The sequence below is a fragment of the Erpetoichthys calabaricus genome, chromosome 13 (genome assembly GCF_900747795.2).
Source record: "Erpetoichthys calabaricus chromosome 13, fErpCal1.3, whole genome shotgun sequence".
Taxonomy (NCBI): Eukaryota; Metazoa; Chordata; class Cladistia; order Polypteriformes; family Polypteridae; genus Erpetoichthys; species Erpetoichthys calabaricus.
Genome location: NC_041406.2, coordinates 104,972,670 through 104,997,543, shown reverse-complemented (window position 1 = coordinate 104,997,543; position 24,874 = coordinate 104,972,670). Strand labels below are relative to the sequence as shown.

The 24,874-nt window shown below is 38.6% G+C and overlaps 1 protein-coding gene across 1 annotated transcript in view; it reads left to right on the top strand.

The window, feature by feature from the left end:
• ino80c (INO80 complex subunit C) overlaps positions 1-24,874 on the top strand; it is a 48,719-nt gene that overhangs the window by 11,603 nt on the left and 12,242 nt on the right. Inside the window, exon 3 of the mRNA XM_028817412.2 lies at positions 14,583-14,694. Coding sequence (XP_028673245.1) covers positions 14,583-14,694 — 112 coding nt within the window. The remainder of the gene's footprint in view (positions 1-14,582; positions 14,695-24,874) is intronic.

Below are 24,874 nucleotides of genomic sequence, written 5' to 3'. Positions count from 1 at the left end.
GTATCTCTCTGAAAAAGTCACGTCTTGCCTCAGGCTAAAAAGTCTCGTCTCGTCTTGTCCCAGGATTTTTTTTTATTATAATAGGGAGAGATCATTTACAGCATTTGACCAGTAAGTCAGAGAATTCTATATACAGTATGTCTGCCTTCCAGTCTTTTCTCACATTGCCAAAAATATTCATATAATAAAAAATGTTCATATAATATTTCAAAGCATTCTCTATGGGTGTTTACATTTCAGCTGGCCTAGTTCTGCAGCTCTTATAGTGCCCTGTATTCTCTGAGCAAATGTTATAAATACTGTATATAAGATTTTTTTTCTTTTCTGTAATTATTCATAACCAAAAATTCCAGGATAATTTCTTTTAAGACAACTCTAAAGGCACTGCCATACAGTATAATGGCCTCATGCCTGGTATCTGCATTGTGGCCAGCACTTCTCTGGTTATGTCTGCTCCCTATGACTAACGTTATAGATAGACTGGCTTCAGATAATAGATTAACATTATTTTAATAATGAAAGCAGTTTACCCCCTCCAGAACATGAAGTGATGTTTTACTTAATCTCTCTTTTTTTAAAAGCTACCACTTGATCTTGTATGTGCATTTGCACATGAATGTATGCTCAGTCAGTCACCCCAATTCACAACCTAGAGTTGCTCCGCCATGCCACCGCAAACACACACACACATACACACACACATACATATACACCCCTGCAACTGTATCCTTACATAAGCCTGAACTCTCCTTTATTTATTTTATTAAAAATAGCCAGTGACTCTTATAATGAGAGTATGCCAAAAATGTGCTGCTTAGGTCGATTAAACACTGTGTGAATGGTTTAGGTGTATGTGTGTTCCCTCTGCCCAGGGCTTCCAAGAAAGGCATTGTCCCCAGCACTGAAAGAAGCTGGTATGAAAATTCTTGTATTTACTTAGTTTATCAATTGTGGAAAAAAAAAAAAGGAACAACAACAAAATAAATAAATAAAATGCATTGGGGCAACAGCACCAGAAGATAGGAGAAGATGTCTGAATTGTGGTGCGAAAACCCCAGTCTGTTTTACAAAATGTAAGGTTTCTGTGCGTTCAGCAGTAAACAGAAGTTGTTTTTTGGACTGACGTGAAAAATTATTTTGAAAGTAAAGGTTTAGATGAGTAATTATGCATACATAGTTAAAAATTGTTTACTTGTTGCTTCAGAGTGATATATAAAATGTGTGTATCATTTTTTTTCTCTAAAATATATAAATATAACTGCAACTGCAGTACTTGTTTGGAGAGTTTAAGGGCAAGAGACTAAATATTTCCAAAAAGTGGGACACCTTGTATCAAACAGTATAACTTTGCAGTGCCACGGGATATGCAATCTAAACTTGGTAAAATGATAGCTGACAGATTGGGGCACAAAAGAAATTTGATTCCAGGAAGAGTCTTGCTTTATTGATTTATTGATGTCAAAATTTAAAATGATATTTAACACAGGGAGAAATGTGAATTGAATACTGCAATTTATAATACGTGAAAAGAAAAGGAATTCTGCAGTGTACTAAAGTATAAATGCAGTACAACATAGCTTAAAGCTGTAAGAATCTAAATGAATTTCATGCCTGTTAGTTTTAAAGACCTTAATTCCATCTTCACTTAAGTAAAGCTATTAAGTATAACTTCACATATAAAGAAAAAATGCATCAGAAAGATACATTTGTGTTGTAACAGTCTGAGTGTTTATAATAATTTTAAACCTACAGAAAGAAAAATGACAAAAGCCCAAGAAGAATAGAGAAATAGAAATACACAATATGCTTATTTAGATTTTATGCATAGTTTGTCACAAGAAAAATGAAGGGGGTTTAAAATTTAAACCTCCTAAATTTTAGCAATTATCCCTTTAAAATGTTTTCTGTAATCATATGGTCATAGTTGCCAGACTGAGTGAGTTCAGGTTTGAATCCATTAAATGTGAAAAAGAACCTGATGGAAGTTTCACTTCAGACCGTTTTGGATCATTTTACCAAATATTATGTAATTATGATGTTCATACCTGTCATAGTATTAAACACTTACCTTTTCATGCACAAGAGTTGAATTTGAAATGTGAAACATGTCAGCTTATTTTGGCTACATGTACAGGGCCATTCAGCTTTTTATAGTGCTTTATTGTGCTACCCAATAAATTATATAAATGGAAATTGCATTAGCAATCTGCCACCAATGACTGATAAAACAGCAAAAAAAGATATAATAATAATATAAAATATAGGGGATGTGTGATGCAAGTACTAGAAAACAAGGTAAATTGTTTTGACATCAATAATGCCATGTCTATGCTGTCTTAGGGCTCGTTTATACTTCACACTCAGAATGCGTACGTGCAAGCATCATGGCTGCCACGCGTTCCCAGCGTTCATTTGACGCGTCCTCTGAGCAGGTCCTCAGAAATTAACGCGATGCGTGCTCGAGTTGCAGTAACAGCAAAAAGTTGGGGGGGCGCAGTGTGCTAAAAGTTGGAATGTCGCGTCATAGTCTTTGGTTAATATCTACAAGTGACAGAAAGCTGCTTTGCGGATCTTACGAGATCGATGTGCGCACTTTGATGTTTGATGTGGTGAAGCAAAATTCCGACATACAAATGCATTCGTGGTGCTTTTATATTCAAGCATCGCATATTCCCGATCGTAATGACACAATACATTTTAAAAGTCTCGCATACCGTCTTTTTTTTCTAGGGCTTCCTCCGGACCTGACAGCAGTGGCAAACAGAAATAGATCGCCACACAGAACACATTAAATGTATGATATTCTTACTCTCTGCACATTTAGAATCCTAAGATTTATACTTGATATCACTTTCATGATGAAAATGCATTAAAGTATGTATATTACATTTTACAGATAAATCGTTAATTTCATTTAAATAATGAATAGTGCTAATAATTACAAACATGGGGGTGACACGGTGGCAGAGCGGTAAGCACTGATGTCTCGCAGGGAGTCATGTCGCTGGTATTCTCTGCCTGGAGTTTGCATATTTTCCTGCTGGGTTTCCACAGTGTGCTCCGGTTTCCTTCCAAAGATATACAGATTTGGTGACACTAAAATGACGCTAGTGTACTGTATGTGTGTGCTTGTTTTCACCTTGCGATGAGCTAATGCCCGTCCAGGGATTGTTTCAGCCTCGTGCCCAGTGCCTGCTATAATAGACAAATCCCTGGATTGATGGATTTAATCATTAAACATCCTTTTCAGAGATATTGCGTTAAGGTGTCATCAAAATTTTGTGGGTGTTCCAGGCAATTCACAACACAGCAAAGCCAAACCTGCTCTCACTGTGATGATATCTCGCACTGCCACATGGTGGATTTCTCCAGATTTCCGTAAAGTACGCGCACAAGTATAAACAGTAAAACGCTTGTGTAGCAAGAGTGTCCACTGGAGCATGTGTCGCGTCGCATGAAGTATAAACCCGACCTTAGGATTGCGGTTTAATGTAGTAGTCAAAGTAAGACAAGTAAACTTGAAGTAATGCTAAGACATTCCTGATTGCCTAATCTTCTCCTGGAGACAAAAATGGTGATATTTTGAGAAATATTATAACCTCCACATCAGAGTCCATTTAAACAACTTTGGAGTTCACAGTAAAATGACAACTCTAAAGCCCTGTGCGTGTTTACAAGGGTGTTAAGGACTTGGGAAATGTAACACAAGTTCCTTTGTTATAAACCTAGCAGTGCTGCAGATGATTTAGAAAAAATGATATATGATGAGTTTGTAAAATGAAAAAGCTTGATTAGTTCTCTTTTAGCTTCATATTTTACTGAGCAGATTTACACAGTTATCTAGGATTCTGTGTTCGCTATTTTATTTGAGTCCATAGCCTTTCAGTAACTGAATGTTTGTATCTGTGCATGAAGTACAGATCCATTTTTCATAACAGGCCTCTCATCATTTGTTTTGCCACTATAAAAACTTTTCTCAGCCTCACGCAAACAATATTGGTGAAACTATTACTAACTGGATTTGGAATTAAATTAGTTGAAAAGCAATTTAGTCAGCATTATTAAACAGAAATGGACATACAGTGCATCCGGAAAATATTCACAGCGCATCACTTTTTCCACATTTTGTTATGTTACAGCCTTATTCCAAAATGGATTAAATTCATTTTTTTCTTCAGAATTCTACACACAACACCCGATAATGACAACGTGAAAAAAGTTTACTTGAGATTTTTGCAAATTTATTAAAAATAAAAAAATTGAGAAAGCACATGTACATAAGTATTCACAGCCTTTGCCGTGAAGCTCGAAACTGAGCTCAGGTGCATCCTGTTTCCCCTGATCATCCTTGAGATGTTTCTGCAGCTTAATTGGAGTCCACCTGTGGTAAATTCAGTTGATTGGACATGATTTGGAAAGGCACACACCTGTCTATATACAGTAAGGTCCCACAGTTGACAGTTCATGTCAGAGCACAAACCAAGCATGAAGTCAAAGGAATTGTCTGTAGACCTCCGAGACAGGATTGTCTCGAGGCACAAATCTAGGGAAGGTTACAGAAAAATTTCTGCTGCTTTGAAGGTCCCAATGAGCACAGTGGCCTCCATCATCCGTAAGTGGAAGAAGTTCGAAACCACCAGGACTCTTCCTAGAGCTGGCCGGCCATCTAAACTGAGCGATCGGTGGAGAAGGGCCTTAGTCAGGGAGGTGACCAAGAACCGATGGTCACTCTGTCAGAGCTCCAGGGGTCCTCTGTGGAGAGAGGAGAACCTTCCAGAAGGACAACCATCTCTGCAGCAATCCACCAATCAGGCCTGTATGGTAGAGTGGCCAGACGGAAGCCACTCCTTAGTAAAAGGCACATGGCAGCCCGCCTGGAGTTTGCCAAAAGGCACCTGAAGGATTCTCAGACCACGAGAAAGAAAATTCTCTGGTCTGATGAGACAGGGATTGAACTCTTTGGTGTGAATGCCAGGCGTCACGTTTGGAGGAAACCAGTCACCGCTCATCACCAGGCCAATACCATCCCTACAGTGAAGCATGGTGGTGGCAGCATCATGCTGTGGGGATGTTTTTCAGTGGCAGGGACTGGGAGACTAGTCAGGATAAAGGGAAAGATGACTGCAGCAATGTACAGAGACATCCTGGATGAAAACCTGCTCCAGAGCGCTCTTGACCTCAGACTGGGGCGAAGGTTCATCTTTTAGCAGGATAACGACCCTAAGCACACAGCCAAGATATCAAAGGAGTGGCTTCAGGACAACTCTGTGAATGGCCTTGAGTGGCCCAGCCAGAGCCCAGACTTGAATCCGATTGAACATCTCTACACCGACGCTTCCCATCCAACCTGATGGCGCTTGAGAGGTGCTGCAACGAGGAATGGGCGAAACTGGCCAAGGATAGGTGTGCCAAGCTTGTGGCATCATATTCAAAAAGACTTGAGGCTGTAATTGCTGCCAAAGGTGCATCGACAAAGTATTGAGCAAAGGCTGTGAATACTTATGTACATGGGATTTCTCCGTTTTTTTATTTTTAATAAATTTGCAAAAACCTCAAGTAAACTTTTTTCACGTTGTCATTATGGGGTGTTGTGTGTAGAATTCTGAGGAAAAAAATGAAATTAATCCATTTTGGAATAAGGCTGTAACATAACAAAATGTGGAAAAAGTGATGTGCTGTGAATACTTTCTGGATGCACTGTATCTAAAACTTGTAAAATTTGCATGCCCTTCCCTTGATATAGGTACCAAAAGGTAATAAAGTTACTACCTGTATTTTTTTAAGTTAAAGACTTATAACTAAGTGTTGAACTACACCAATTATACCAGTGTGAGTTATATAAATACCATTATTTATCAGCTGGTGTTTGCTCTAGCTGGATAGTGTTCATAGACATATGTTAAGTTTAAATAAGGCGCGTCAATGTTTTTGAATTCTTTATGATGTTCTACTTTGTCATCTACTCTTTGTCTTTTATTTTCGGCCCCAGGCGTGGTTAAATCTCTTGGCGCACAGTCTCATCTTGCGGAACATGAAAGTACAGTAATCCCCCGCCTATCGCGGAAGTTACGTTCCAGACCCACCCGCGATAGGTGAAAATCCGCGATATAGAAAGACCACATTTTTTTTTATAGTTTAAGCCTTAAAATACCCATCCCACACGCTTTAAACACATGTAAACTTATTAAAACACACTTTGTAAACACATATCGGGCTAAGGATATGAGTAACATCTCTCTATTATAAAACATTTTAACTTCACGCAAGACAAGGTAGTGAGACAGGATAAGAGCTGCTGTAGAGGCTTTTAAATGATTGACACGCAGAGTGACAAGCTGAAAAACAAGCAGCACAGAGCCAGCACAAGTCCACTTCTCCTTAGCATGCATTCAGCTCCCCCCTTCCCAAGACATAGTGGCTGGAGCGTAGTGTGCCTCCTATGGGGGGGTGGGGGCAAGGGGGGGGGGGGGGGGGGGGCTGTGGTTTGAGTGAAGCTATCGTGACCAAATCCGAGCACTTCTCCTTAGCCTGCGTTCAGCCGTCACACACCCCCATACTCCTCCTCCTACTCCTTCAGAACACGCAGAGCAAACAGAACAGGTATGCATCTTGGCAGAAGCAGCACAAAGCCAGTAGCTGATCTGTCCACTTCTGCTTAGCGTTCATTCAGCTCCCCCCCCCCCCCCATCACAAAGCGAGCAGCAGAGACGCAAAGTGGAAAAAGGACAGCTGCTGTACAGGCTTTTAAGTGATTGACGTAAAGCGCGACAAGCACAACACACAGCTGGCCAGCAGCAGCAGGACACCAGCTGAACTGATTGCATCTCTTTAGCGTGCGTTCAGACCCCGCCCTTCACAATGCGAGCAGTGTTATAAGTGCCGCGAGAAAGATATTTAACCACGCCTGGGACAGGAAATAAAGGACAAATATTGTTTTTACAAAAGTTTTAAAGTAAGAATGAAAATAATGCATATGTAACAATTCCCAAGAAAATAATACTCTCTTTAAATTTTTTATCCAGTAAACCAAACGAGGGGGAGGGCGAGCAAAGCGAGCAGGGGGGCGGAGCCTCCTAGTAATAATAATAGTATTAATAAATCTGCGATGTAGCGGGGGTGCGATAGCTGAACCGTGATAGAGCAGGGGATTACTGTATCTTTCTGAAAAAGTCGCGTCTCGTCCCAAGCTAAAAAGTGTTGTCTTGTCCCAGGATTTTTTTTATTATAATAGAGAGAGATGATGTCTAAATAATTTGCAGTGTTGCTATAAATCATCTCCGGTTATGAACATCAACAAGAGTTGACAAAACTATGGTTCTGTGATTGGATCATGGCGGTCAAATAGACATTAACTAGAAGACATGCACCTTGGTACCATCTTTCAAAGGGTGTCATTTGCCATTAAACATGGAATAATGGTATAATGTTTTGAATTTATGAAATTTATGAAAAAGCTGCCTCACTGTAGAGTTTTAGAGAAAGATAGAACATCCAGAGACGGTTACAGTGCGTCAGCCAACAAACCCAAAGTTAGTGAGTTCCCTCCTTATTTTTTTGTTTGTGTTGTGTTCAGTTCAGTGCTTCATATTACAATGTCAGGGTATTTATTTAGTCGGCATTCACAGATTTGTTGTGCATAGGTGGCAATAAATACAATTTCTGACTATATCCAGATTTCACGTTGTGTACACCTTCTCTAAGATGATGAAAGGAATCAATAAGTGTTCAACCTCCTCGCCAGCTTTGCTACCATTTGCTAGGTCCTGAGAAAGTGTAGATTGATATCTGTAATATTCAGTTTTGTGTGTGCATTGCTATCTAATTTAAACAATTTGGTGGAGAATTAAGATTTTTGTATTGAAAGTAGACAGAGGAATCTTGCAACTTATCTGGTGAACTTTATTTTTCTTCATATAAATGTTCCTGTGTTTAGTGCTGTCTAGACACATAAGTAGTAAGTATTATATAGTGTATTGTATGTATATCAATTTTCTTGTTTTTCTTGGAGATGTACAGTATATAAGCATTCTACACAAAGTTTTTAATTTAGATTTCTTTTATATTAAAGTAATCTGCATATTTGACTAATTGGTGTATTTTTTACATATATCAATGATGGAGAGCATGCCTAACGTGTACACTCCCATTTTTTAACATTATGGATTTACAGTTGGGCCTCAGGCATGTATATTGACTGACTTTAATGCTACAGTGAATCTGTGGTGGTATCTAAAGTTGGACCTGGTGTTGGATTGGCACTTTCTTCTTTATTTCGCCTTATACAATTTCTTGTATTAGGAATTTGTTAGTTTTCGCATACCCCTTGCGGTCAGAGCACAGGGCCAGCCATTGTACAGCGCCCCTGGAGCAATTACAGGTCAAGGGTCTTGCTCAAGGGCCCAGCAGAGTAGGATCTCTTTTGGCAGTGATGGGGATTTGAACCGGCAACCTTCTGGATACCAGCACAGATCCTTAGCCTCTATTGATACCAGCTGTTTGGCCTCAATACCAGTGCTAAAACAGTTCCAGGGCAATTACCTGATAACTTCCCCAACCCTATCCTCTGTCTCACAGCTGCTTCATTCCCAGGCGTGTTGCTCCAACCTCCTTGTACACTGCACTCCTTACATCATTAAGAGGATCCTCCACTTTGGACAATCCGGCAAGTTTGCATCAATATATATTTGAAGAGCGTGGGCTTGTGGTTCCTCTTGATGTTCCAATCATGCTTATAAATGACAGTGAATGAGGTGCTTCAAACATACCATTTACTTTTTTTTTTCATACATTGCTGGTAAATTTTAAAAATATTATGTTTAATGGCAAGTTAAAAATGAATATTAGTATAGAGCAAGTTCCAGGCAATTTAGAAATGTACCCAAAGAGATGCATTCTACAGCCTTGTTTTTGCAAATTAACAGTTATGGTTTACAGTAATCCCTCGCTATATCGCGCTTCGCCTTTCACGGCTTCACTCTATCGCGGATTTTATATGTAAGCATATTTAAATATATATCGCGGATTTTTTGCTGGTTCGCGGATTTTTGCGGACAATGGGTCTTTTAATTTCTGGTACATGCTTCCTCAGTTGGTTTGCCCAGTTGATTTCATACAAGGGACGCTATTGGCAGATGGCTGAGAAGCTACCCAACTTACTTTTCTTTCTCTCTCTCTTGCGCTGACATTCTCTGATCCTGACGTAGGGGGATTGAGCAGGGGGGCTGTTCGCACACATAGACGATAGGGACGCTCGTCTAAAAATGCTGAAAGGTTATCTTCACGTTGCTCCCTTCTGTGCAGCTGCTTCGTGAAGCGACATGCTGCACGGAGCTTCGCATACTTAAAAGCTCGAAGGTCACGTATTGATTTTTGATTGTTTGTTTTTCTCTGTCTCTCTCTCTCTCTTTCTCTGCTCCTGACGGAGGGGGTGTGAGCTGCTGCCTTCCACAGCTTTGTGCCGCGGTGCTTCGCATACTTAAAAGCCAATCAGCCCTATTGATTTGTTTGCTTTTCTCTCTCTTTCTGACATTCTCTGATCCTGATGCGCACTCCTTTGAAGGGGAAGATATGTTTGCATTCTTTTAATTGTGAGATGGAACTGTCATCTCTGTCTTGTCATGGAGCACAGTTTAAACTTTTGAAAAAGAGACAAATGTTTGTTTACAGTGTTTGAATAAAGTTCCTGTCTCTCTACAACTTCCTGTGTTTCTGTGCAAATCTGTGACCCAAGCATGACAATATAAAAATAACCATATAAACATATGGTTTCTACTTCGCGGATTTTCACCTTTCGCGGGGGGGTCTGGAACGCAACCCCCGCGATGGAGGAGGGATTACTGTATACATTTTTATGCTTCGTCATTGTTAATATTTCATAAGGAGAAACTTATTACTAGCTGATGCATTCATGAAAGATTGTATAGTACTGTTTACCATGAATTGCTATCTAAAAATAGCAATTGTTTTTAGTACAGTAAAAAGTGTTTTTCCAAACTGCTCTATTTAACTAAGTACGGGTTAATAAATAAAAATTCTCAAATACAATTGTCTCAAACTGTACATTCCATCTCAATAGTCCAATTTGGGCTGAGAACCCAGTTGTGTTACATTTTCTAAAAACTGCTCTCATTCAGTTTGCTACACTAGTTATCTGCCTTGAAGTTGTTCTTATGGTCTACGGGCCAGTTGAATAACTGTACTGTTTATATTCATTCATTTGTATTCTATACAAATATAGATATACAGGGTGAGCCTAAAAGAAGTACCACATTTCAAACATTTATTCTACAAAAACGCTACCAGATAAAATAAAATTTTATTACGACAAAAGAATTGGTATACAAAATAGATTGTTTGAACTGTGTTTTAAAAATGATGTTTTCAGGATGGTGGCCATCATTAGCGATACACTCCTCAAGACAATTTCTGAACGCTTGCATGACTCATTCGGCCATTTCAAGGGGAATAGTGGCGATTTTGTGGCGAATAACGTCCTTGAGGGCTTCAAGGTTTTGAGGTTAGTGTGCGTATACCTTCAACTTGAGATAGCTCCACAAGAACAAATCGTACAGACCGAGATCAGGCTAATGTGAAGGCCACCCGCGCAGGGAGATCAGCTTCCCTGGAAACATCTCCCACAAAATGTGCATGGATCTCCATGCTGTATAAGCTGTTGCTCCATCCTGTTGAAACCAGGCTGTAAAATTGATGCCATTACAGCTTTGATGTTTTCAGGCCTTTGTACAGTCTGAGGATGGCCTGGAGATTTTCTGATCAATGTTGTAGCTGTCTGTCTTAATTAACACTAGAATTACCAGAGCCTACGAAAAAACTCGTAGATCCGGCCCACCTTAAATCGCTTCTTAAATCCGTTCCCACCTCTCCGCTAGCATCTTTTGTCCTCTAAATGTGCTGATAAAGACAAGCTGCCAGCAGCCGGCTATTCCATCCCCCCACCGACTCAGAACGTGCACGAACTTCTCCCAGCTCATGCCTTGATTGATTATCAGGGAGTAAAGTGGAGTTTTAGAGTGGAAATAATAGATTGTTATTTGGAACACACACATTTCATGTTTGTTCCGTTTCTACAGCAATCTGTGTATACACATTGTTAAAACAGAAACTTTTTCATATTTTAGTAATAAATGTTACAAAATGTAGGCATAAACTATAGAATGTGTAAAGCCCGAGTTCCAAAGATCAAATAAACACTTTCACAAAAGGTTCAAGGATGATACAACAGTTTCCGTGGCGTAGCGCTCTAAGATTTGCCTCTCAGAGCGCAGCTGCTTGCCTCACGGACCTGAGTTCGATTCCCCGCTGGGGATAAAGTGTTACTTTTTTTTCTTTTTAACCTCAAACGGACATAAAATTTATAAATTGGTATGTACTGTCAGTTAATGAGATTGTTATATTTTCATGTGGGATGCTCCTTTAAAAATATTTTTGTCTGCTCCTGACGGAGGGGGTGTGAGCCGCCTTCAACAGCTTTGTGCCGTGGTGCTTCACATACTTAAAAGAAAAACAGCCCTATTGATCTGTTTGCTTTTCTCTCTATCTCTGTGACAGTCACTGCTCCTGACGTGCACTCCTTTGAAGAGGAAGATATGTTTGCATTCTTTTAATTGTGAGACGGAACTGTCATCTCTGTCTTGTCATGGAGCACAGTTTAAACTTTTGAAAAAGAGACAAATGTTTGTTTGCAGTGTTTGAATAAAGTTCATGTCTCTCTACAACCTCCTGTGTTTCTGTGCAAATCTGTGACCCAAGCATGACAATATAAAAATAACCATATAAACATATGGTTTCTACTTCGCGGATTTTCTTATTTCGCGGGTGGCTCTGGAACGCAACCCCCGCGATGGAGGAGGGATTACTGTAACTGTTCAAGTTTGAAGGCTATGGTGGAATGTTTGTTAAAGACTGGGCAGTGAAGTGTTTATACAATGTCGCTAACACTGCCAAAGGTGCATTAAATGTTCAGACTCATCCATCTCTTTGAATCCACTTTGTCATGTATAGAGTGGAAGGAAGCTGAAACAGCATTAGGTGCAAGACATAAACTAACATCACTTGGGATTTTTGTCTGTATTCTACAGGGCATTTTCATGTAGACATCCACACTCTAACTGGTACGACTGAGCTTTGGCAATTCATAAAGCATAATGTTACTGGTGTTAATAGAGAAATGTACATAATGTAAGATTAAATTATGTTCCACAGCTCAGACCTCAAACGGGGTCCAAGTGTTAGGTGGTAATCAAAGCGTTGCTTTTTCTTCAGTATTCAAATTATAATTTCTGACAGAGTATAAGATGTTCCTTAGCACTGGGAATGCAATCTGTTGTTATTTTTTTTTTAAATATAATGTACATTTGATGTATATGAGTGTTGTCATGCTGTTTTCAGATGCCCTGCAGTCATTCTTGTCACATACATTTTATGTGCTTTTCTGCCTGTTTAATTTGGATAGTTTTGCAGCTAATAAAATCTACGCCATCACAGTAATTAAAGAAATGAATGTACATGCAACGAGAAATCATAAAAGAAAACAGTACAAATATACACAGTTCATTAAAAAATAAACATTTTTAATGGGTTAGCTGTACACTCTCCTGTTAAGACATACTAAAAAAATTTGGATAATTAATTTATTGTGATGTGTTGTAAACATAGAAGTTGAACATATTTTATGGATTACTGCAGTACACCTCTCATACCTTTTCCTGATAGACCCTGTTGATAGAGAAGCTGGATCATCAAAGGAAATTAGGATACAAAAAGTAGACCTTTCTATGTATTGTGGGAAGTGAGATTAGTTTTATTGAAGAATGATAAAATGAAATGGGATTAACACCATGACCTTTAGAAACAATTAGTAGAGCCACCTACCGTTCAATAATACCTTGGCAAATGCCTAATTAGCACAGCCATAAAGAGCCCTGAGCATCAGCATAAATACAGTATTATAAAGATGCAATATTTAATTTGTGTGTATTTGTATGTGTTTTAAACTGTGTTACAACACAATTCAAAGCATAACCGTCTGTTACATGGTAGTCTCAGTCTATCAGTTGTAGACAATGACTGTCAAGTTCCCAGTTTGCCTTTTCTTAATTATATACCTCTTGTTTTAGTGCCTATACTTCATTGTTCTTCTTGCTTCAGTGTTTCGCTGATCTCCATCAGCCCTTTGTTTTGTTATTGTTAAGATTAATATTAGGAATGTCCTGGGCCAGTCACTGCTAGTGTGCATGTACTGTCTGTGACTATACCAGTTTTTTCAAGGTTTTCCCCCATAATCACAAATACATTATTAATAGATTAATTAATAATAATTTGAATGAGCATGAGTGAGAGTGCACTGCAGTGAACTGGTTACCTGTCAAGAGATGGTTTGAGAAATTCAGCAATTGTATTGCACCTTTACAGGCAGTTAGATGAAACTATATTTGAATGTCATAATTTTGAGCATGTGTGTCAGTGATCCCCTTGTGATTCTGTCACCCAGTTAGGGTTAGTTACTGCCTTACAGCCAGTTTTGCTGGACAAGGTGATTGGGTTTGGTAAAGGATGGGTAAATATCTAACTAATATACTATATCCATCCTTTCATTAGTCAACTTTGTCTATTATTGATTTGTAAAGACTGCAGTGTGGTAGTATTCATTGCAAAACAGGAACAAACTGCTGTTGGTGGTAGTGTGAGAGTACATCAGAGGGCTGTGTAGGTGCACACATATCAGGACACACACTCAATTAGCTAATTTACAGTCACCAGTTAACCTGAAATAAAAGCGATGTGAAAGAAAAACCCACACAGGCAGTGATTATGCTGGGATTCACAATAGTGTGTTCTGATACAGTGAAGGCGCAGCACCAACCAGAGTATTATGCTCATAAAATAAACTGTTCGGGGACCATAATCGGAGATTAATACAATTTAAAATATAAATAGGAGTATGGGAAAATTTTATGAGGAAGTAACCATTGCCTTTGTAATGATGAAATGGTGTGCACTCTGGGGCACATTTTCTGCTGAGAGTGCCATATTTGTGCACATTCTGAATGACTAAGACAAAGTCTGTGTTGAAAATTAAATGGAAGAATACATTTTGTCATTTTTCCAATTCTAGCTATGGTGCATAGATAAAATGAAACATTGCTTCTTAGTACCATGTTACTCCCCAGTCCCTGCCTTCATTTTTTTCTATCATAAAAGATAAGTTGTATAAATAAAGTTTCAGTAAGTATATGAAAATTTTGTGCGGTTAACTTTTTCAGTAAAAGTATACAAAATGTGTTATAATGCTTTACTCATCCTTTTCTCAGGAAGATTATACAAAGCATTTCAGATAGATGTTAGAGGTTTGTATGTTTTTGATCTCTTAACAGCCTTTATATATTGGAGAATTCATTGATTATTTGGGCAGGATTTTCTAAATAAGTTTGGCAAAAGGCATTTAATTAAATAGGTTTTTATATCAGAGTATATAAACTCATATTATGAATTAAGCTGTTGAAAAGTAAGTTTTTTGAAGACCTGACTAAAAATGTTTCTCATTTTTGCTAAAAATCTTGTAGCACTCTGGGATCGGCGGTGCAGCAGCTGGGAAAAAAAACAGAACCTGGAAGAACCTGAAGCAGATTCTTGCTGCTGAGAAGGCATTGCCATGGCAACTAAATGATCCAAACTGTAAGCTGCTTAAAGCATTTTTCCTGATATAGAATGGCCTAAATCCACTCATCTTTAGATAAATTAATTATCAGATAATTGATCTTGGCATGTAGTCTTTTGACTGACTGAACAGAACCATCTTACTTCCCCTAACTCTTTCTAAAATTAGAATATGTAGCTATATGATACTGTCCCTCTTAGGAGATTTATGGTGCTGCTCTGGCCTTCTTTTGTCCAAAAAAAAAAAAAACTTTTAAGAGACAATTTGAATAAATATGCCTGTTTTGCTTCTGACTGAAGATGATTTAATAGAGAAGAACGTTGCCATAGGCCTCTCACCAAGATTAATAATGCAGTCATGAGCTAGGTAATTATAATGCAGTTTGGCAGCAACACATTTTATTAATGCTATTTCAGTAACACATATAAGGATTAAAGGTTAAACAAGTAAAGTAAATTAGTAATTTTTTTTTTTTATCATATTGCTCATCCATAATCCCCCCATGCTGTTAAGTAGTGTAGCTGAGTTGTACTTGAACCTCAAAGGCCACGACCTGGAAGTCTTAATCCTATTTTTTGTTGTTACGGATGCTGTATCAAAAATTACAAGGACAGTAACAGAGTTATAGTGAGTGAAGTAGCTAACATGACCAGGTCTAAGGTCACTACAACTTAAACTCTGCATTTTGTAGTACTGAGATTTTTTTGTAGTTATTCTTGAGAGGAAAAAATACCTGACAATAGTAATTTACACCTAATTTACTGGTTTGTCTTAGAAAAGTGGGGAAAAAAAACAAGTTAGAAAATGTTTACATGGCGTAATTTCAGGAGTGTTCATGGGCTATGCCCGCACAGTTGCTCTCTATGGACTGAGCTCATTAGGTCAGTTCTATAACCTTCTCAATCCATTTCAGAGATGCATAGGCCAAAGGATTGTGCAAAAGACTGAAGACAGGCCTAGACAAGGATTCTAGTCCATCACAGTGACCACTCTCATGCACAAACCCCATATTCATAAACAGTGATAATTTAAATATACACACACACACACACTCACTTACTTGTTCCTCCTCATGATGCTATTCAAATGTAGCAGAAGTTAATCAAGCAGTGGTCCCCCTTGTAGTTTCATGTATGCTATTCTAAATCTACCGTGATGATGTTTGTTTCGACAAAGCAATTTTTAAAGCACTGCCAAGTTTTATTAGATGGGTAGCCTGTTAAAACTAGGACATTTTGATATTCTTCAGTAACCCGAGTAAATGATAGTGTTGTCTAAATAGTGAACCATTATTAACCGCAGAAAATGCAGCTGGAAGTTTGGTTTAGTGCAAGGTTAACACTGAGTAAATGTTTATTTACTTTGTGCATAATGCCACAGAGTACTTCATTTATGTCTAGATAACGTTTTGTTTTTCTTGCTTGCATTTTATACTTGCATGGTTTGGGAGACTTAAAGTATCAGGAGAAGTGAAATGGCAATTCACTGGTTCATTTCATTTTGCCCCCAATCTGCTAAGACTGTATATCCAGAAACAATTTGTGAATGTGTACTGCTGAGCACACAGTTGGACTTGCAGCTGCAGGATTTCCCACCCGCCTGTGTGCACAGAAACGGCTTGTGACAGTGCATGCAGTCTACTGGTGTTTCTTTAACTTCTATTGGTGTTCTGTTTGCTGGCAGTAGTTGCTATCAGAGATGAAAAAGAGGAAAATATAAAATTAACAGGTTGGTGTGACTGCTGTAAAGTAATTTTCCATTTTAAGATGGACAAGTTCACAGATTCAACAATGTTTTTAAATGGTAGATTTTGAAATTTGAAAACATTGTACAGTGTGATCTGTTAGGATATCTCAACCAAAATTGAACTGTCTTGAAAAATTTCCTTGTAGAATAAGTATGCCACAGTTGAACAAAATTGGTCCATGTGGCCCGAGTTATTTCATGCAGACAAACAAAAATGGCTCTCACGTTTAAGTGTCATTCTATCAGTTTTCAGTAACTGCTATGTATGCCATTTAGACCCTGTAAACTTTAAATAAGGTAAAATCTGGTATGTCCTGCATAAAACTATGATTTTGAAACTTTCTTGCTATCCCAATACTTTTCTTACATACACATTGGTGGAAAGTGAGAAATACATAACCGAGATTCAAGTAGGAGGCTCATCTGAATGTGTTAAGAACATTGTCACACAAATGAGGTGGTACAATGTGGTTTACTCCGTACATAATTTCACATGTTATTGCATACTGTCATTAGTAGCAGGTGTAATCGGCCTGTTCTGCAATGGACTGTGTGTTGCATAATGGAAGCATCAGCTCACCAAGCCTTCATTCGACATAATTGTGACCAACCATCCTAGGCAGATGTATTCATGTAAGCTGTCACCCCATGATGAACTCCACAGTGGAAGCTACTGCTGCAGCCTGAAGACAAGAAGACATGTTTAGTCTTCATATATAACTAGCTCTGGGTAAAAATATCCATTTTCTGATTAGGCGTTATTTTTCATTTAAACGATCCAGTGTCGATTCTTAAAGTCTCAAGATCAATCTTGTGAATCTCTTTTCTGCTCAATTACTATATGGAGATTTTTACTTGTCTTTGATTTTGGCCTCCAATCCAGTAGATGTTGCTAGTGCACATGTTAAGGCTTTCTATGGAAAAGGCACTTTACTACCTTGCATAGAATGAGAAGGGTCTGACTGCAGGTAGGACAGCATACAATAGTGTTTTCCTCCACTGAAATCGGTGCCTTAGACACTTAAAGCAGATGTGTTGACTTTTATAGATTCAAACAATGTGTTGGTAAAGAACAACTGGATAAAAGCAAAGCCATATGTAAGCTGTGCAGCTGAGAAGTTAAGTATTGTTGTAACACAACAAATTTGAGCAATCATTTATTCCGGTATCACCCATAAACGTAATCTCAGTTGACATCCAAATGCGCAGAGCCTAAGTAATCTACACTGGAGACTGCGGGTAGCTCCAACCTTCCATTTAAATCACCTTGTGCCCAAAAAATAACAATATTTAGCAGTTTTTGTCTGTAAAGATATGAGACCCTACTCTGGGCTTTCAAGAAATGATACAGGTTTTCGAACTGCAGTATACTGTACCAACCAGAAAGCAAATGAGTGAAGTTATTATACCTAGGCTTTATGAAGATCTTAAGCAAAGCATCGCCATGTCTCTCATGTCAGCGAAGAGAGTAGCCGTAACATGTGACAGCTGAACATTCAGGGCAGCAGATTCCTACTTGACAAATCATATGTTCTTGCATTAGAAATGATGGGGCAACTGTGAAGCATGTGTTGCAGACAAGCGCGCTGCATGCCAGTCACCCAGGGAGCAACATTGCTGCCAATTCAGTATGCAGAGTTGCTGAGATTGCTGGCTGGCTGGCTGTTGTTCCAAAACCCTGTCTAGCGTTTCCAATGCAGCGATCCATCGTGTGACCGCATCAGTCACAAGTTTGTATGTTGGCAGGTCCAATAAACATTGCTTCTCTTTAAGCACATGGCTAACTGTACTGCAATTTTGCAACGTGCCTCACCCGGCCAAGCAAGTGGGCATTTTTTCCAATTTTCATAGCAGCCAAAGATACAAAAGTGAGCATATGCACAATGCAGCCGGTGTGAAGTATCTCATGTGTGGTACAACTTAAGATCATATTAGCAGAGTTGTCAGTCACGATGGCTGGTTCTTTTTCTTTTATGTTCCATTCATCAAATGCCACTGGCAACAAGCATCAACACTAGATCCTCATTTTAAAATACTTTTTGTCTTAGGAGAAACTCTGAGGACACATTATTGAGACTGATTAACGTGACTGCTACACGGGTGCAACTTGAAGAATTATAGAAAGACAGGAATTATCCTACTGTATCTTTAATTTTGACTAATTCAAGATTATTTTAAATATCTAATAGGGGAATAAATTTGGCTGACAGTTTAGTTGAAGGGTGTCTACATGGAGATTCATAACACATGAATAGGTTATTGAGTAACATTTTATTATTTAAAAGGCGCTATATAAATGTATTATTATTTAAGAAGCAATATTTGATTATTCTGTAATAACATAATTCACAAACTCATTAAGATGTTTTATAAAGTAGATGCTATTGCATTGTATTAAAACAAGGAGCCCCCTGTAATATGTGTGGACTCTGATGTGGCGATACATATGTTTGTTAAATTATGGTGAATTTTGAATGAGTGCAGGGCTGTGATAGTTTTGTTTTTCTTTTTTAAAGAGTAATGATATTTTGTTCCACGTCTTCCAAATGCTGATAATAATAATAATAATAATAATAATAATAATAATAGCATTTGTATAGCGCTTTTCTCACTACTCCAAGCGCTCAGCAATTGCAGGTTAAGGGCCTTGCTCAAGGGCCCAACAGAGCAGAGTCCCTTTTGGCATTTACGGGATTCGAACTGGCAACCTGCTGATTGCCAGTGCAGTGATGTTAACTGTTCATTACTAGTCCAGTATTTCTTCTTAAATGTCATTCTGTGCTTATGCATATGTTATGAAATCACTATGTAGACACCCTTCAAATAAAGTGTTACTGAAATTTGTCACATCATATATTATCTATGTATGTTTAACTAATCTCTTAAAAAGCCACCCCTACAAGTATATCATCTATCCATTATCCAACCCGGTATATCCTAACTACAGGGTCACAGGGGTCTGCTGGAGCCAATCCCAGCCAACACAGGGTGCAAGGCAGGAAACAAACCCCGGGCATGGCGCCAGCCCACCGCAGACAAGTATATCAGTGTATGCTATTTAGTCAAGATAAAAACAATATCGAACCAGGGCATTGTGAATCAGATGCCAATACTCAGCCCTAATATTAACAAAAGTGAAGACTTTTTGTGGTATATTCTCTGGACTGATGAGACAAGAAACAACCTTCTTTGGATCTATTTGTGCCTAAAATGTGTGGCATCGCCAGGAGTTAAGAGTACATTGAGAAGTGTATGGTTTCCACAGGGAAGCATATATATGTATATATGAGTGCTGAAAATGCAGGAGAGCTGTACTTCATCAACAGCATTGTGAATTCTCAGGTGTATTGAAAAATCTGTAAAGAAAACCTGCTACATTCTCTTCACTTTCTGGGTTGTCAGCTATTTTTCAATATGACAATGATCACCAAACTTTCTTCCAAGGCCACTGCTGTAGTATTAAGGAAGAACAAAGTGAAAGTGCCAGAGTGTGTCAATTGACCTCAACCCTAAAAAAAATCTGTTTTGTTTCATGACCTGATGTGTGCTGCTCCCATTCAAACTTTGTGGCACTCGAGAAGGTCATCCTGCAGGAGTGAAACAGGATAGATGTGACAGAATGCAGTGAACTTCTACGCTCTGTGCCAAGAAGGATCAATGTAGTACTAAAAAGTAATGGTGGACAACATATTAAGTGCTAGAATATTATGCAGTTTTTGCTCTTTATTTAGGCAGTGTTTCATAATTTACTTATTTTACAAATATTGTTAAGATAGCTTTATATGTTGTGGTTAAATACATTAATAGTGCTTTGCTCATGAGAAAGGTACAATATAAATAAAATGTTTTATTATTATTTATGATGTACACTGCACGACTGCTGAAGGTCTGTGCATCGGAGCTGGGGGGTCCTCTACAGCGCATCTTCAACCTGAGCCTGGAACAGGGGAGAGTCCCGAGGCTTTGGAAAACATCTTGCATCACCCCAGTCCCAAAGGTATCACGTCCTAGTGAGCCGAATGACTTCCGGCCTGTTGCTCTGACATCACATGTGATGAAGACCATGGAGAGGCTGCTGCTTCACCACCTGAGGCCACAGGTTCAACACGCCCTCGACCCTCTGCAGTTTGCATATCAGGAGAAGGTGGGAGCGGAGGATGCCATCATCTATATGCTACATCGATCCCTCCCTCACTTGGACAGAGGCAGTGGTGCTGTAAGAGTTATGTTTCTAGACTTCTCTAGCGCCTTCAACACAATCCAACCTCTGCTCCTTAGGGACAAGCTGACAGAGATGGGAGTAGATTCATACCTGGTGGCATGGATCGTGGACTATCTTAAAGACAGACCTCAGTATGTGTGTCTTGGAAACTGCACATCTGACATTGTGGTCAGCAACACAGGAGCGCCACAAGGGACTGTACTTTCTCCGATCCTGTTCAGCCTATATACATCGGACTTCCAACACAACTCGGAGTCCTGCCACATGCAAAAGTTCGCTGATGACACTGCTATCATGGGCTGCATCAGGAGTGGGCAGGAGGAGGAGTATAGGGACCTAATCATTGACTTTATTAAATGGTGCGACTCAAACCACCTACACCTGAACACCAGCAAAACCAAGGAGCTGGTGGTGGATTGTAGGAGGCCCAGACCCCTCATGGACCCTGTGATCATCAGAGGTGACTGTGTGCAGATGGTGGAGACCTATAAATAAGCTACCTGGGAGTGCAGCTGGATGGTAAATTAGACTGGACTGCCAATACTGATGCTCTGTGTAAGAAAGGACAGAGCCGGTTATACTTCCTTAGAAGGCTGGCGTCCTTCAACATCTGCAATAAGATGCTACAGATGTTCTATCAGATGGTTGTGGCGAGCGCCCTCTTCTACGCGGTGGTGTGCTGGGGAGGCATCATTAAGAAGAAAGACGCCTCACGCCTGGACAAACTGGTGAGGAAGGCAGGCTCTATTGTAGGCATGGAGCTAGATAGTTTGACATCTGTGGCAGAGCGACGGGCGCTCAGCAGGCTCCTATCAATTATGGAAAATCCACTGCATCCACTAAACAGTGTCATCTCTAGACAGAGGAGCAGCTTCAGCGACAGACTGCTGTCACTGTCCTGCTCCACTGACAGACTGAGGAAATCGTTCCTCCTCCAAACTATGCGATTGTTCAATTCCACCCGAGGGTTTTAAACGTTTATATTATATAAAGTTATTGTCTGTTTTTACCTGCATTATTATCAATCTTTAATATTGTTTTTTTTTGTATCAGTAAGGTGCTGCTGGAGTATGTGAATTTCCCCTTGGGATAAATAAAGTATCTATCTATCTATCTAACTATCTAATTCCTGTACTGCAAAATGATCTGGAGTGATTTTTCACAAAATCAATTCACTTCTAACATTTTGCAATACTAATAATTATGTGAACTTTCATACTGAATAAGTGATATGCTTTTCAGCTTTCATGTACACTGTTTTGGATCTTTACACACAGAGATGGACAATACAATGACAGTGGTCTAATCACATCCAGTGAAGCCTAAAATTTGTGAATGCATTCAAAAGTTGATATTTTATCTCCGTCACACTGTTTTTCCTCGTATACACAATACATCCTTGGTATGTGAAAGGAAAATAATAGAAGTGGCATGCAACTCCAAAGGAAATTACTAGCAACCATGTTGCATGGCAGCAAAATTCAGAGTTATTTCCATGTTTTAAATTATTTTACTTTTCACACTTGTTTTTATGTTAAATACACTGTACCGATGCATCTATGTAGTATAATTTTTCAACTCTTTCTTATAAAGTTAATATCTACTGTAGGTTTACAGTGTTGGAGTTTGGATGTAGTTATTAAGTCTGAAATGGTTATGCATGCATAAGATTAACACCAGGGGGCATCTGGAGCACCAGTATCAATTTCCTTTCAATAATTGCCAGATGCACTTTCTTGCTGCTAGGGCAGGCCACAGGTTGTTGCTGCACTATACAGGATAATGTGATTTCAGGAAAAAAAGGATCAGTAGAGAATTACGTGTTTACTTTTATGAACTTAGATAGATCTAGCTATCTATCTGTCAATCTAGCTATCTAGCTATCTAGCTGGCTGGCTGGCTGGCTGTGTTGTAAATCTGTTAAAATGTATATTTAATGTTATTAGTGTAGATTTTTTTTATTGGGAGATGTATCTTAAAATGTTTAGTAATTTTTTAAAAGAGGCACAAATATATATTTTTTAAATAATCTAGTACATTGACGGAAGTAATCATTTTGCTATATTCAGCAAATTCTGATCTGTTCTTTAATTGTGTAAATGTAAAAGGGCACTTTCCAGACTTCTTTTGGAACGGGACAAGCAGTGGACAAAATATTACTTGGTAATATTTTATACTGTACATTAAGTCACGGTGAAAGGTTAAAAAAAAAAAAAGATGGTACACACGAATATGTTTATATACATTTTTATTTTATGTATGGAAAAGTACAGTACAGTTATGTACATTTATCACTAAGAAATGAACACTGGTAGAACAATTCTATCCAACTGATTGTAATTTGTAGTGCACGTTAGTGATAGTTCATATCTGAAAATAAAACAGCATCAGGTAGTCACAGGCTGTAAAACTAATATAATATATAACCATCATCCTGCATACCTAAATCTACTTTTCTATGATGTGTTATTTTCTTTCCGTAGTTAAGCTGGTAAGAAATTTCTCTTTAAAGAATCTATTCATTTTAATTGAATTAAATTAATTCTTTAATGGGTGCCCCACAACTTTATTTTTAGTCACATATTACCAACAAAATCTTAGTACAAGAAAAAAAATATATTTTACTTTTTTTAGTGCATTTTTTAATTAAATCGTGTAACTTAATTTTTTTATATATATTTTTAATTTTAATATTATTGATTTGGATAGGAACATAAATAACAAGCTGGTTATGTTTACAGATGGTACAAAGTTAGGTGGATTGGCAGATTATCTCGAATCTGTTGAATCATTACCAAGGGACTTGGACAGTATACAGACTTGGTCAGGTTTGTGGCAAATGAAATTGAATGCAAGTAAATGTAAAATATTGCATATAGGAAGTAAAAATGTTATGTTTGAATACATAATAAGAGGTCTGACAATTGAAAGTACATGTTATGAGAAGGATTTAAGAGTCGTAGAGCATTCATCACTGTCAATTTCCAGACAGTGTTCTGAAGTCATTAGGAAGGCTAACAGAATGTTGGGTTATACAGCCCGATGTGTAGAGTACAAGTTCAAGGAGGTTTTGCTCAAGCTTTCTAACGCACTGGTGAGGCCTTATCTGGAGTATTGTATACAGCTTTGGTCTCGGGGCCACAAAGTAGATATAAAAGCACTAGAAAAAGTCCAGAGAAGCGTGACTAAGCAGATTCCAGGGCTGCCAGGGATGGGTTAAAGGAAAGATTAAAAGAGCTGAGCCTTTCAGTTTAAGCAAGTAGAGATTAAGAGGTGATATGATTTGATGTGCTTAAAATTATGAAAGGAAGTAGTAAAGCGGATTGAAACTGTTACTTTAAAAAGAACACAGAGACATAGTTGGAAATTTATTAAGGGTATATTTCATACAAACTTTAGGAAGTTTTTCTTCACTCATAGAGCTATAGGCACATTAAATAAGTTAAACAGTTGTGTGGTAGACTGTAGAACTTTATGGACTTTCAAAATTAAACATAATGTTGTTTTGGAAGAATTAAGTGGATAGGTCTGGCAAGCTACTGTATGTTGAGCTGAATGGCCTATTATCATCTGAATTTTTAAAATTAAATTTAGTGTGTTTAATCACTTAATGATGAACTTTGCATTAATTCAATTGCGCCAGAATGTTGTCCTTCTGATTTTCATTTGTACTCTTCATCTGCTCTTTTGGTTTCCTATAATATTTGACCAGCATTGATGAATTTGTGACTAGGCAGCCTTTTTCAAGGATAGCACTGCCTATTCTGACAGGGAGGGAATAATAAAAGGCGTACTAAATAAAGTTTGTCCCATCTGTACTCGGCCAGGAAACTGCACCTGGTGAGTCACCCCCGTACATGATAAAATCTTTTATCCTTTCTTCTTGGAATGCCCGCACACTCATGGATTTGACCACTACCGACTGACCACCTCAGAGGACAGCCCCTGTAGTCTCAGAGCTCCAGTGCTACAAGGTGGATATCTGTGCCCTAAGTGAGACTCAACTTGCTAATGAAGGATTTGTCATTGAAACCACAGCTGGGCATACATTCTTCTGGAAAGGCTGACCAAAGTTAAGAGATGCACATTCATGGAATTGACCTTGCTGTCAAGAGTGAACTCCTCCCAAAAATCCCAGAGTCTCCTGTTGGTATCGGCTCGCTCTTAATGACCCTGTGTGTTCCACTGGTGAAAGTTTCCCATATGACAATCATCAGCGTATATGCTCC